Source organism: Thalassophryne amazonica, chromosome 2, assembly GCF_902500255.1.
Source record: "Thalassophryne amazonica chromosome 2, fThaAma1.1, whole genome shotgun sequence".
Classification (NCBI taxonomy): domain Eukaryota; kingdom Metazoa; phylum Chordata; class Actinopteri; order Batrachoidiformes; family Batrachoididae; genus Thalassophryne; species Thalassophryne amazonica.
In genome coordinates, this window is record NC_047104.1 from 74,990,056 (window position 1) to 75,004,871 (window position 14,816).

A 14,816-nucleotide genomic window follows, 5' to 3' on the forward strand; every position below is an offset into this window, starting at 1 on the left:
TTTGATTTATCATTTATTATCATCTATTAACATCTGCTCATTTGCAAATTGTTCTTTCTGTATGTTAAAAATCTGCAAACTGTTTTCTTTCAGATATTCACAGCTGCAGCCTGTTTATAGTTTTTAGCAAGCTTCAGGAAAAACCACTCACTCTGTACCTAAAATCAGGAATGATTCAGTTGTTTGCACTAATGACACAATGATTCAGTTGTCACTCTGTACCTAAAAATCAGATGATTCAGTTGTTTGCAAACGTATCTACACATGACACATGAATGATTCAGTTGATTACAAATGTATCTGCCACAAACATGTTGTGACGATGGACTCAACTCACTCCTCTTATCTTTTGTTTTCTTTAACTCAATAAAAGGGCCATGCAATGAGAGGGGACATGAGCGAACTGCACAAGGCTGTGTGTCTCTCCTTTGCAAAGCCCACTAAAGACATGTCGGCTCTCTGTCTGGCTTTTTTCTTGTATGTCTAGCCGAGAACAAACATGACACCTACCCCTGCCCTTATTTCAATGTTGTACCTGTTAGGTATTGTTCTGTGGACTAGGGGGGATTTGCAATTAACTTCAGGTAATATTTTCATGCTTTTTAGATAGACTGTATATGTTTTAAATGTGTACATATACGCTGTAGAACATGTATGCTGCAGAATGTGTGATAGCGTTTGGGTGTAAGTGTTTAGTAGTAGAGTTAGTATTTTTGTTTTTAAATTTAGCAAAGTCCTTTGGATGAACACTAGCACTCACTGCCAACAGTTGACCAAATGTGGATGCAAGAGGATTTGCAGAGGAAAATGCTATTGCTACAACATTCGGCTGAGCTCCACAGAACTATGCAGCTGCAAATGTGAAATATAGACTTTATGTGCCGTACTGTAATGCAATTAGTGCTTACATTAGATATAAGGTAATTAAACTTGTAATCTATTTCTAATGTGTGATTTTGATACACTTGTAAGCCTCAATGTAATGTAGTGTCAAGGAAGTAAAATTACATGGACTGACTCATGTCTGTTTCTGATGTACCCATGTTTTGTATAAATTTGTGAGTTTCTGTCAATATACAATAGTATAAAATAGTTTCCCTGCACAAAATAAGTAACTTTAAAAATGAAGATATCTGAAATGAAAATTATACCTTAAAATATTACATTTGCGTTTAGTAGCATCGCATTTAATGATTTAGTACCATAATCACTTATATTTGCTTGCCGTTGTCTTATTTGTGCAAATAGGCCATTTTAAAATTCCATGTGACTAATGGCATTTTTAAACAAAAGGACTTTTCTAAATTATTTATACCAAATTTGGTGTTTGAATCACAAACTGAAAGATTCTTACACTTATCTGCTACACTACTTATACACCCTTGTTTATTACGTCTGCCAAGGACGTAATGAAATCTCTGGCCTTTATTTATTTGTACATCTGTCTGTTAGCAAGATTATGTCAAAACTACTGCACGGATTTTAACAAAATTTTCACCACAGATAGCTATTAGACCAAAGAAGACTGCCTCCACTGCTCATGTGTCATTTGGGACCAAAGCAGCTCATATGAGATGGACTCTCTTCACCCAAAGCGATCAAAGGAAATAATGGGATTATTAACCATCAGATGACAAGGTAAAACCTCTTAAATCATTCTAAAGTCAGTTTTAAGCAGGAACAAGGCTGTTTTAAGCAGAAACAAGGTGATAATCGGTGACACTTTGAAATGATGGAGGCGCAGTGAATGCAGCAGCTTGCAGCTTGTTCTGCTGCGGCTCTCTGATCGCTTTATCCACCATTTATTGTGAAATAATGCTGAATTCATGTGGAAATGATTGTTGTACAAAAGCTTCAGATATCTGTTGCATGAGACACATGATGACTGGCGTGCAGTTTTAAGCAGAAACGAGGTGATAACTGGCGTAACGCTGGTGACGCTCAGAAATGACTTGAGCTGTTATGACCACATTCATTATAAAAACAAACAATAACAATCTGCATAGGAGTAGGACAGCAGTGGTGTTGCCAAGCACAGGTGCCATCTTTCCAACCCAACCAACCCTCTGTTGATGTTTTTAAAAGCAAACTTAAAACCCATCTGTTTCTCTAGGCATTCAAACCTTAGTAGTGAGAGGGCTGTTTTATGACCACTGTGTCTTAGTGCTATTTTATTGTACACTGTATTTTTCACTGAATTTTTATCTGTGTGTGCCTTTTGTGAAGCACTTTGTGACTTCTCTTGTCTGTGAAAGGTGCTATAGAAATAAACATTACTGACTGACTTACTTAATTACACATGCGCAGTGAAGGCAAGATTTTTAGGGGGGACCGCATTCTGGATCAAGTTTCACTTTATATAGGTCATGGAAGGCTCCATTAAATTTTGGAGGTGATCTGGATCCAGATCCGGATTCTGGATAAGGATTTCACTTTATATTGGGTTTGATGGATTACATCAAAACTACTTCAGAGATTCTCACCAAATTTGTACCACAGATAGACATAAGGGCATGGAAGACTCCACTGCATTTTGGAGGTGATCCGGATCTGGATTAACGGATATCAGAAAACTGATTGCTCTTGTTTGTATTTATTTCTGACTTTAAAGAACGTATTAATTTTCTGGCACTTATCTGGGTCTAGGTCATGGTGGCAGGGGACCAAGCAGTTCCTTCCATACTTCCCTATTCTCAGCCAAGCCCGCAAAGTTTTTCTGGGGGATCCCGAGGCTTTCCCAGGCCAGCTGGAAACTTTAATCCTTCCAGTGTGTCCTGGGTCTTCCCCGGGTCCTCCGCCCAGTTGGACATACGTGGAAGAGCTCCCTGGGGAGATGACTATGGGGCATCCTCACCATGTGCCCAAACCACTTCAGATCACTCCTTTCGATGCAAAGAAGCAGCAGCTATTTATGACTTTGCATAGTATTTGGTCAACGATAGGTGCTACATAAATAAACTTGACAAACATAGCCCACCTACCTCGGTAGTTGCAGACAGTTGACTGAATCTGGTTGTAAAAGCGGTCCATTATTCATCATTTTAAAAAGGCTGCAGTTTCTGGCCATGTATTGCCAGTCAAACCAGGTCTGTTCCGTGGCGGTGTCACTCTGTGGCTGTGTTGCATCAAAAGTTCGCCTTTGGATCCGAATCATTTCAGGTAAGTAGCTCCCAAACTGAACTATAACATAGAATACCTGGAAGAGAGATGAGTAAGGTCAATCTCAAGTAGATTGAAAGTACAAGAATCATACTGTAATTTAAGAAATGTTTTTGTCTCTGTTCCCCAGACCCTTTTACCAATTTCCACCAACCCTGATATGGATGATAGCCAATCCCAGAATTGCCCTTAAAGGGTTTGTTTTTTACAAAGGCCAAGGTAATTTGGATTTAAGGCCAGTAATAATAATTATAATAATAATAAAAACAACACTGGTCAACACGTTTTTTCTTGCATGGAGTTTTTCAACAAATTTTGGGTAATTTGGGAGCACTGAATCCGAATCAGGTGTTACTTTTGCTAATCACATCACATTATTATTATCAACATTAGTATCAAGCACTGAAGCAAAAGCTGCAGTCTCGCACACCTCTTGGAGCCATAAACAATTGTTCAAACTTTTTGAACCTGGTTTAAAAATTTTTTGAAGCTGCTTTTGTGCAAGATTAGTGGTGTCAAGCTCGTGAATGAGCAACCTTTGCATAATCCATCAATACAGAACATGCAGATTGCAAAAAATATGATGTGATAGAGGAAATCTGAGCTCAGATTTGGATTCAGCACCCCAACATTACCCTAAATCAGTTCTCATAGTCCATTGAAGGCTTCTTTTTTTTTTGCCAGTGTAATAATAATAATAATAATAATTTATTTCTTACATCCGCCAAGGACATAATAAAATCATCAGCATTTATTTATTTATTTGTTTGTCTGTTAGCAGGATTACGTCAAAACTACTGCACGGATGTTAGCGAAATTTTCACCACAGATAGATATTAGGGCATGGAAGACTTCACTGAACTTTGGGGGTGATCGTGATCCGGAATCTGGCTCAGAATTTCACTTTATAGGTTTTGAAGGATTATGTCAAAACTACTTCACGAACTCAAAGGTCAAAGTTCGTTTTTCCACTCCGATTTGCACCATTCTTGGCACATATATACATGGACATGGGTTCTGGAATTGCAAAGATGAGGTCAAATTTGTTAAATGCCAATCACTGAAGTCAAGGTCATATGGGTCAAGGGTCAGAACTGAGATTTTTCACACCAATGTTCACAAAGCGTGGCACACAAATGTAGGTGGGTTCTGGAATTTGCCCAGGTTCGATCAAATTTACCAAATGCCAATCACTGGGGTCAAGGTCACTGTGGCCAAAGGTCAAAATTTATGTTTTTCACTTTGACTGGCGCCAGTTATGGCACACATATTAACGGTTTCTAGAATTGCATGGGTGAGTTCAAATTTACCAAAGGCCAATCATTTGGATGAAAGTCAAGGTCACTGTGAACAAATGACAGCCTGCTATAACTCTTAATGTCTTCATGCCCACAGGTAATATGATCAAGGTATATTTAATATCAAAATCTGCAACAAATTAAACCTTGATGGGGATTTAAAAGTTAATTTTATCTCCATGTTTTGGTCCTGTTAGTTTGCTTATCATAATAAAAGTCATCAGAAGATGACATATCCATCCTGTCCCCACAAGTCACTAATACAAAGTGTCGGAGGATCACCCAAGTATACCTTTATGCTTAAGATGAATGAAATTGGTCATTTGGGTCTTGAAATATCACATTAACAAGGATGGCAATGACAATATTTTGAATATCTCTCTGTGAACTTGAAATTGACCCCGTAATCAATTGGTGTAGGAGGCTCATCCAACTACACCCATGCTAAATATGAATTAAATTGGTCAACTGGTTCTTGCGATATCGCGCTAACAATTGAAAATGGAGGGATGGACATACTGATTGCTACATTCCCTCATATTTCATACTGGGGGGGTTAAAAGTTCCTTGAAAATGAATGAAACTGTGCGAGTGAAACCTGATGTAACTATTGCATCATATACAAGCAAGTACCTATTTGTTCATCCTGTCTATTGGTCCCTTCACACATAAGATGAAGTTGGAAGAAAGAAACAGGAACCGGCTGAAAAAGTATGAAAAAACAAAATTGGGGAGTCGCGAAAAATTCCATCTGCTGTCGGGAGGGAGAGGAGGAAACAGCCGGACAGGTGTGAACGTTCACGCAGCGATGGTTTCGTTCATGCTCATGGTGCATGCACGAACACAGTGGAACACACATGGAAAGTCACGCCCACACAGCAACGGAGCAATGAGATGCTTGACATATGTACATAAATGAATGAAAATGTGTAAGCACAAAATAAATGTGACAGCACAGATTCAGAACAATATATGAACAATAAATGTACTGTTTAAATGTAAGACTATCATGTTACTGGTCATGAATCTTTTCTCAACGAAAAAAAACGCCAAACAACAAAACACCGCAATTTTTAATATTTAATTCCTGCCTACGCAAGAATGATCCTCCTCCTAGACGTACACCAAGAAGTGATGACTGTTCCTTCCTTTTTATTTTATTTTTTACATGAATGACCTGATGCACTTGTATCATGAAGACATGAGCCGGCTCCGCATGTCCAGCGTGCAGTGAAGCACTGGTAACCGCGTTGCAAAGGTGATCTGTGTTTTTATTGATTACAATGTGAGGAGAGTCCACCACTGCACGCGCCTCACGGTGGTGTCTTGTGACATGATATTCTGCATCACATGATATGTGTTCTCCAGCTTTGAGTAGCGATGACACAGTGGTCAAGTGCAGCTTTGACTGCATGGTCATCGCCATGAACAGTGGTCAGCTCCGTCTCTGCATGATTTCGAATGTCATCCATCCCATGACGTAATTACAAGTCAACCATGGTCCCCTGACAAATGCATAACTGTCGTGCATGCGTGCACGTGTGACCATGTCAATCAATACATGATCGACATGCGACACGTCCACCTCTCCTCACATGAATGGGCTCACTGTCACTGTACAGTGGCACACGCATGTACACAGTGGTCAGCTATGATGTGGAGCAGCAAAGCACTCACATGAATGGTCAAATGAGGCGCAGTGGCCCAGTGAGCTGTTTTTATTTTTCACCATGTCAAAAGAGCCTGCAGATGCATGTGCATGGTGGTGGTGTGTTGTAAGAAGTGCTGTTCTTCATGGCACAATATTTGTTCTCATGCTTTGAGTAACAATGACACAGTGGTCAAGTGTAACATGGCTCACCTTGGTGAACACACGTGATCATCTTCGCTCGTGTATGTGCTGGCATCATCTAATTGCCTCGGTGGGTGCACCTGGGCCGTGATCATTAGCGATCATGTGTCACGTTACGCGGTTGTTCCAGCCAGTTGGCACAGCTGGAGTTGTGACACACAGGAGGGCTTTTATTACAGTTTCTGTTGTGGTGAGGACTGGGATATGCCATGGTGTTCCACAGCTTCAGACTGTTGTATCATGGACATGACAGCGATCCAGCTGTGCGTGATGCGGTGACAGTGATCACACTGCACTGCAGCCACCGTGTAAGCCTCCACAACCTCAGCCACACTCTGATTAGATCGTGGTGTAGGGAGGTCACACACTCACACGCCATATGTGTTGCGGGGGGAGCACCACACACATGCATGCCATATGTGGTGCTGGCGGGAGGAGACGGGGGACGGCACTGTGTTGCTTGTATTGTCACACTTGTGCTGCACTTAGAAAATGTGGGGCATTCGCAGAGCAAGCTCGAAGTGGTTGCCTGCTCTCTATTTTCCTGCGGGCTGCGCAAATAGCCCCGCCTTTTCTAAGTGCCCTGTGAATGGTGTTGCATGTTCGTGGGTGGCACCTAGACTTTGGCCGACTCTGGCTAAGAGTGGGTTGAATGGCCATTTGTCCGGGATTCACCAACATTTGCCCACTGGCTTGAAGGCTGCCTCAATCACTCCATTTGGCGATGGATCGACATAGCTGATGATTTCGTGCAGCTGCTCAGCTGCTGCACGATATGTCCGACCTCCGTTTGACATGCCGTGCGAATGCTGCAAACATGATCAGACGGCAGTGCGACCTCATCTTGCCCGCCATTCAAATGGGTTTCTGGCATGAGCAGAATGCTGAGTGCATGTGCTGTGTCCGAATGGTTGTGGCAACTGCTGTACAAGGTGTTTGAGGCGGATCCGATTTTTCACCAGTGACATACGATTCTTCCTTCCTGCGCCATTCAGTCTCAATCGTACTATGTGTGAAGGGGCCCTAAGGTGTGCACACAGACTACTGCTTTTGATTTGTATTTCACTATACTAAAACCCTAGTCACACCTCACTAACGAAGGACACCGAAGCCCAAACAAGATTGACTTTCGGAGGCATTATTTAACCATCATCCACCTTCGTTCCTGCAGCTGGCACTTTGTCAGAATTTTCAAACTGTTGAAAAATGTGAATAAATCCCGACGGCAACCTCAATTTATCCATATTCCATTTTGTTGTTTGTCTTGAAGGTTCCCTGTCATTTGTTTAGTTTCCGTAACATCAGCATTCCGTTGGACTGTCATCAGACTTCGCCCAACCTCCCAAGTCTGACGTTTGCACGAATGTTGACGATATCTGAATGGATCAATAACCAAAGCTTTGATGAGCTGCACGTAACATCCTTGTATCACTGATGACTTGTCCATGTGCGGGACTTCACACACGCTGTTGTTGTGAAGACATCCCTCACCTGTTGTCAAGACAACCAAATTCCGCACCTGCAAGTGCTGCAGACATGAGGACAATGCTGGCTGCACTCGGTGTCATGCCCGCTGTCTGTCACATCATCGTGAATGTTTCATTTTGATTTCGTTTAAAGGTCAAGGTTGATGTTCATTTTATACCCTTATACCCTTCCAAGATGGCGCCTCGTGAAGGCACGCTGGTATTCTGGTGCTCCCTGTTTTGTCTGTTTTTGTGCGTGAATCGTGTGTCATCGTGTCCCTACACCCGCGAGGAGCTTCTAAACATCAAATCATTAAAACCCACGGACATTACGCCAGTTTTTTAGTGCCTGCAGCTGAACTGGTTCACTTTTTGGCCAAAAAAGTGAGACGACGCGGAGAGGGAAACGCGCTGGAGCTCTCGTGCGCCTCAGACGAAGGGGCACACGCACGCCCCTACCTGGGATATTTCTCTCCAACGTCCACTCACTCCACAACAAGATGGATGAGCTGGCACTGCTGATGAAGAAGAATAGAGATTTCTCCTCATCTTGTGTACTGTGCTTCACGGAGACGTGGTTAAATGCACAGACACCGGACTGCGCGCTCCAACTAGAGGGATTCCAACTCCTCCGCGCAGACAGAGACCGAGCACTCTGGTGGAAAAACTAGAGGGGGAGGACTCTGCTTCTATATCAACAACGCCTGGTGCTCCGAAGTGACTGTGATCTCCCAACACTGCTGTCCCTCTCTGGAATATCTCCTCATAAACTGCAGACCGTTCTACTCTCCACGTGAGTTTAACTCTTTCATACTTTGCTCTGTGTATATTCCACCGAGCGCGGACGTGCACGAGGCCGAGCGCGCGCGCGCGGATCAGATTATGAGCGTGGAGAGAGACTTTCCGGACTCTCTTGTTATAATTCTCGGCGATTTTAACAAAGGGAATTTCAGTCAGGAATTACCAAAATACAAACAGTTTGTTAAATGCCCGACCAGAGAAGGGAGCACGTTAGATCATTGTTACACGACAGTGAGCGGCGCCTACCGCGCGGTGGCCCGTGCAGCTTTGGGACTCTCAGATCACGTGATGGTCCACTTGATCCCCACGTACAGACAGAGACTTAAACTCTCTAAACCTGTTGTGAGGACGTCTAAAGTGTGGAGCAATGAAGCTGTAGAGGAGCTACGCGTGTGCTTGGCCACCATAGATTGGGATATGTTTGAGGCTTCAACAGACAGTCTAGATGACTACATGGACACTGACGTCATATATTCATTTCTGTGAAGACAGCATCATCCCACAGCGTACCAGGGTGAGATATAACAATGACAAGCCCTGGTTCACACCTAAACTCCAGCAGCTCCGTCAGCAGAAAGAGGTGACTTTCAGAGAAGGAGACAGAGACAGCTATAGAGGTGCAAAGTACAGATTTAGCAAGGAGGTGGCAAAGGCTAAATCTATGTACAGTTCACGTCTGCAGCAAAGGTTCTCTGCCAACGACTCGGCCTCTGTGTGGAGGGGGTTGAAAGAGATCACCAACTACAAGCCCAAAGCACCTCGTTCTATTAACGACCTCCTCAAGGTGGCCAACGACCCTGACAGTCTTCTATTCACAGTTTGAAGACAAGGACTCACACCTCCCCACCCCCCACACAACTGGATATTCAAACACTCTGGACCGCCCCCCTCTCACTGCTGCCCTCCCCACTCCTCCTGTTGCCCTCTCGGTCCAAGAGGAGGATGTGAGGAGACATTTCAAAAGGCTGAATCCACGTAAGGCCCCGGGCTCAGACTATGTCTCTCCTGCCACCCTGAGACACTGCGCTGATGAGCTGGCCCCAGTCTTCACGGGGATCTTCAACACCTCCCTGGAGTCATGCCATGTTCCAGTCTGTTTCAAGTCCTCAATCACAGTTCCAGTCCCCAAGAAACCACGCATCACTGGACTTAATGACTACAGGCCTGTGGCTCTCACGTCTGTAGTCATGAAGACCTTCGAACGCCTGGTTTTATCCCACCTGAAGTCCCATACCCCCTCCTGGACCCCCCTGCAGTTTGCCTACAAAGCCAACAGGTCTGTAGATGACGCCATAAACCTGGCCCTGCACTCCATCCTGCAGCACCTGGACTCCCCAGAAACCTACGCTAGGATCCTGTTTGTGGACTTCAGCTCTGCATTCAACACCATCCTTCTGGCTTTGCTCCAGGACAAGCTTTCTCTGCTCTACGTGCCCAACTCCACCTGCAGGTGGATCACAGACTTCCTGACGGACTGGAGTCAGCATGTGAGGCTGGGAAAAAATGTCTCGAACACTCGGGTTCTCAGCACAGGATCTCCACAGGGCTGTGTCCTTTCCCCTCTGCTCTTCTCCCTCTACACTAACTGCTGCACCTCCAGCCACGACTCTGTAAAGCTCATCAAGTTTGCGGACGACACCACCCTCATCGGACTCATTTCGGATAGGGATGAATCTGCCTACAGGAGGGAGGTGGACCGGCTGGTGACCTGGTGCAGCAGCAACAACTTGGAGCTCAATGCCCAGAAAACAGTGGAGATGATCGTGGACTTCAGGAAAGCCACAGCCCCCCCCCGCCCTCCCTCGCCCTCACCAACAGCCCCATCACCACTGTGGTCTGTCACCGCTTCCTCGGCACCACCATCACCCAGGACCTCAAGTGGGAGTCAACCATCAGCCCCCTCATCAAGAAGGCCCAGCAGAGGATGTACTTCCTGCGGCAGCTGAAGAAGGCCAAGCTGCCTGTCCAGCTGATGGTGCAGTTCTACACGGCCATCATCGAGTCCATCCTCTGCTCCTCCATCACGGTGTGGTACGCCGGGGAACAGCCAGGGACAGACACAGACTGCAGCGCATTGTGGCCTCTGCTGAGAAGGTGATCGGCTGTAGCCTTCCATCTCTCCACGACCTGCACATCTCCAGGACTCTGGGCCGAGCAGGTCGGATCACAGCTGACCCTTCTCACCCTGCACACGGTCTGTTCAAACCACTCCCCTCGGGCAGGAGGCTACGGTCCAGAACCTCCCGCCATAAGAACAGTTTCTTCCCCTCTGCCGTTAGACTCATGAACTCCTCATAACTCAGTCACCTTAAGCTTAACTCTGTCACTTTATCATTTTATCACGGGTCACTTTAGACAGTGTACTTTGGTTTTTAATTGCACTCCTCCCACTGCACTGTTTTTTTCTGTTTCTCTGTATTTCTGTTGCAAACAGCCTTTCATATTTCATATTTCTTTTTTTTATCTTATATTTTATCTTATTTTGACACACATGTTATATTTTATCGTAGCATTTTATCTCTTCTTAATGTTGCACCATTGTACCGAAGCAAATTCCTAGTCTGTGAATCCTGTTCACTGGCAATGGCAATAAACTTCTTCTGATTCTGATTTTTCTTTTGTTCATTTCAGTTTTGTTTCATTACTTTTTGCATTCTTGAGTCGCAGGTTTTTTGGTGATGGGAAAGGTGCAGGATCATTCATCCACCTTTTCTCGACGATTTGTGAGTTTGTGACTTTTTTCCTTTGTTCAGCTATCACTGTGTGCTGTGAGGCCCTAAGAGAGCCGACACCTCATGGTGAAATGAACTCTTCACTATTCTGAAAAATCACATTTCAGAGCAAACTGATCACTATTCTTCTTAGCGTATAACTCCTCATTCTTTTGAAATGTATAAAACACAATTACAAATTACATGCAGCAAAACAACAGTTTAAGGGTGGAAAAATGTGTTCCTCTCCTACAACAGACACAACCCACATAACAAAAACATATAACTTGTTCCCCATCTCTCTCTCTGTGTGTGTGTGTGTGTGTGTGTGTGTGTGTGTGTGTGTGTGTGTGTGTGTGTGTGTGTGTGTGTGTGTGTGTGTGTGTGTGTGTGTGTGTGTGTGTGTGTGTGTGTGTGTGTGTGTGTGTGTGTGGGCAGGGAATGTGTGTTATCTGTCCCACTCCAGTGTGGGCTGGGACACTAGGTTACACAGCAGGGGGTGCATTAAGCCACCTTCACTCTGCACAAACACACAGAAACAGAGAAGCGCGTGCACACACAAACATCAGAAACCGTCTTTTATCTGGGGACGTGAGCTGAGCGACCAAGTCAAGACAGCTTGCCAAATCCTGCCCACGCTCACATTCACACTTCAGAGAGAAGAGGGATGAGTCTTTTGACAGCCCCAGTGTTGACAATGCCAAAATCCTGAAATCTCTCACTCACTCACACGCTCTCTCTCTCTCTCTCTCGCACACACACACACACACACACACACACACACACACACACACACACACACACACACACACACACACACACACAGCAAAGAGAGGGACTGAAACTACAGTCTACACATGTAAGTCGAAGCAGTGGAGACATGAAGCAAGTAGTTAGAAAGAACGTGCAGGTTAAGTGGGAGTTGTTGCCTGATGGACTAGGTCAAAACACTGTGAGTTCATAACCCTGCACCAGCTGAATAACAACGATCTGACATTTTTCTCGCTTGACATGAACATTGATCATTTTCTGTGACAAATGACATTAGCCCCAGTGACCACAATGTCCACACCGGCTGTCTCATGCTCTGTTTTGCATGTTAATAAACACCTACGATGGGACATGAGCTTGTTTTTCCCAGAGGTGTTATAAGGAAGCTGGTCAGAAAAATAAACAAGTAATATGATTAAGTAATGGTACTGCAATGGCAGTTAGTAATTAGCAATTACTTCTTTCCCAACCTCGTTTTCCACACATTTTTGTTTTCGGTATCAAGCTCAAAGCCACCTTGGTACTCAGTTGCAATTAGCGACTGAAATGACCAAACGTTTCACCAGGTGTCAACCCACTATCGACTGAGCTACAGTACAGCCACCATTTACATGGAAAGCAATTCAGTATTACTGTATGAACCACAGAACAATGTGGTTCAACTAATACCTGATTACTTTACAAGTAACTTGACCAACTGAATTCTAACTAAAGAATTATTATACATTTAAGCAGACAGCATTAATCAAATGCAGCCCTCCACCAAGGTCCAGCAGTGCTATACATACACTCATCCTTGAGAGAAATAAGGTGCAGCTGTAGAAGCTGATTTTACTAAAGTACAAACAATATCGTAAAAGCATACCTGGTATTGTCCATTAGCCAAATCCACAGTTATAGTAATTCCATCATCCAGTTCCCGTGTAGTCATGATCTTGGACAGCCACGCAGTGCCCATGTCTTGATCACTGATGTAACTGAGTGGATGGGCATTATGTTCATGTCTTAAACTCTGTCGCTGGTGGTGTCCTCAACAGCATTGGGAATGCAGTATCTGTTAACAATGAGAATTCAATGGTGTTATTTCTTAAGCTTATTAAGACCAATACATATAATATTAATTTAGTTATGGTGTGCGTGGTTTTCTTTTGAAATCTCTGAATAACAACTTTTACATAACAAGAGTGTAAATTTAGAAAGCCATGAAATCAATCTTTTACTAAAATGCATTTGGTAAAACATTAGTTTTGTATTTTTTTGTCTGCAACATTCTGCATATGTAGAGAGAAATCTGAGTTTGATTTAAAACATTTAATCCACTGTTGTTTACGTAAGCAAAGTCGAGACACTATACCTCTCCACTAAAGGATGCACTCTGGGGTGAGCAGGAGGACAACGGCACTCTGACTGGGTGTGCAGCTGAGGTAGTGCCCCTGAGTACAGTTCTGCTATCTCCCTGTGAAAACAAAATTCCGCCAAAACAGTGACACGACAGGAAAGTACACTATAAATGAGTTCCCAAGAAAGGTGAGAAATAATCATAGGATTCTCAGAATTTCAAAATATTTTGGGACTGGGCTATTAGGCCTGAAACACACCAGATATGTTGTGGCTGCGTCAGGTGCTAATTTTCATTTCGGGGAATGTGTTAACAGATTACACCTTGTGCACTATCTGCACGAGAGAAATGTCCCAGATGAATGTTTCATATCACAACTGCCGCATCCCTCTAGAGAATAAGTGCGGAACTTATTTTTTACACATGATGCAAGCGGTATGCAGCAGAGAGCTGAACTGTATAAATTTTGACATCATTGTGGGGAGGTGATGGTCTAAAGGTTAAGTAGTGGACTTGAGACCAGAGGATCTTTGGTTCAAACCTCGGTCTGACCAAAAAATCACTAAGGGCCCTTGGGCAAGGTCCTTAATCCCTAATTTGTTCCCAGTATGTAGTGAGCACCTTGCATGTCAGCACGCTGACATCGGTGTGTGAATGGGTGAATTGTGAGGCATTACTGCAAAGCACTATGAATTTCTGATATAGATGAGAAAGCTCAGAGCTTGAAAAAGTCACATGACTGCTATGCAGTTTCAACAAATCAATTTTTTGGCCTTGATGTTTACAAATGGTGCTCAACAAAACTCTTACAGAACTCAATGACACACAGGATCTAGATTCATCTAAAAAAGGAAAAGCTGTTGGTAGCAGGTGACTGCAGGTGCTCTGGTCGGTTACCGCGCCACACACTAACCAATGGGAACCCACTATCAAACCACATCATTGCAGAAAATTACCTGTAGACTTCCGAGTACAGGCTGTTGAAAAGCTGGTCAAAGGTCTCTAGATAAGTAGCAACAAGATGTGAAGCAACAGCGCACAACATATACACGTGAATTGTGCAGATGGTGGCTCAACCATCACACCTATACACACAATCTGGTGGAAACAGGGGTTAGCAGCAGAAGAGTCTTCGTTTGGTATCTTCAGGTTTATGTTCACGGAGGTGTAATGAGCAACATACACAGAGGCACTACCACTCTTCTTTATTCCTGACTTTTAAATCTCTCTGCCGATGTGTATTTTAGCCTTTTTGCTTGCATCACCAAAAGAGACCTAATTATTAAAAGCAATATTTAGCTCACACAAAATCAAAAGTTTCCATCATGTTGGTGTAAGCTTTAAGTCCATACCTGAGTGCTGTGCATCATGACTAACCAAGTAGTAGTTGCACTGTACTGAATCCACAGGAAAATCCAC

At 43.8% G+C, this 14,816-nt stretch overlaps 1 protein-coding gene across 1 annotated transcript in view; it reads right to left on the reverse strand.

Moving 5' to 3' along the window:
- ush2a (Usher syndrome 2A (autosomal recessive, mild)) overlaps positions 1-14,816 on the reverse strand; it is a 1,147,097-nt gene that overhangs the window by 986,262 nt on the left and 146,019 nt on the right. The window contains 4 exon segments of the mRNA XM_034188044.1: positions 2,982-3,196; positions 12,924-13,069; positions 13,072-13,112; positions 13,413-13,514. Coding sequence (XP_034043935.1) covers positions 2,982-3,196; positions 12,924-13,069; positions 13,072-13,112; positions 13,413-13,514 — 504 coding nt within the window.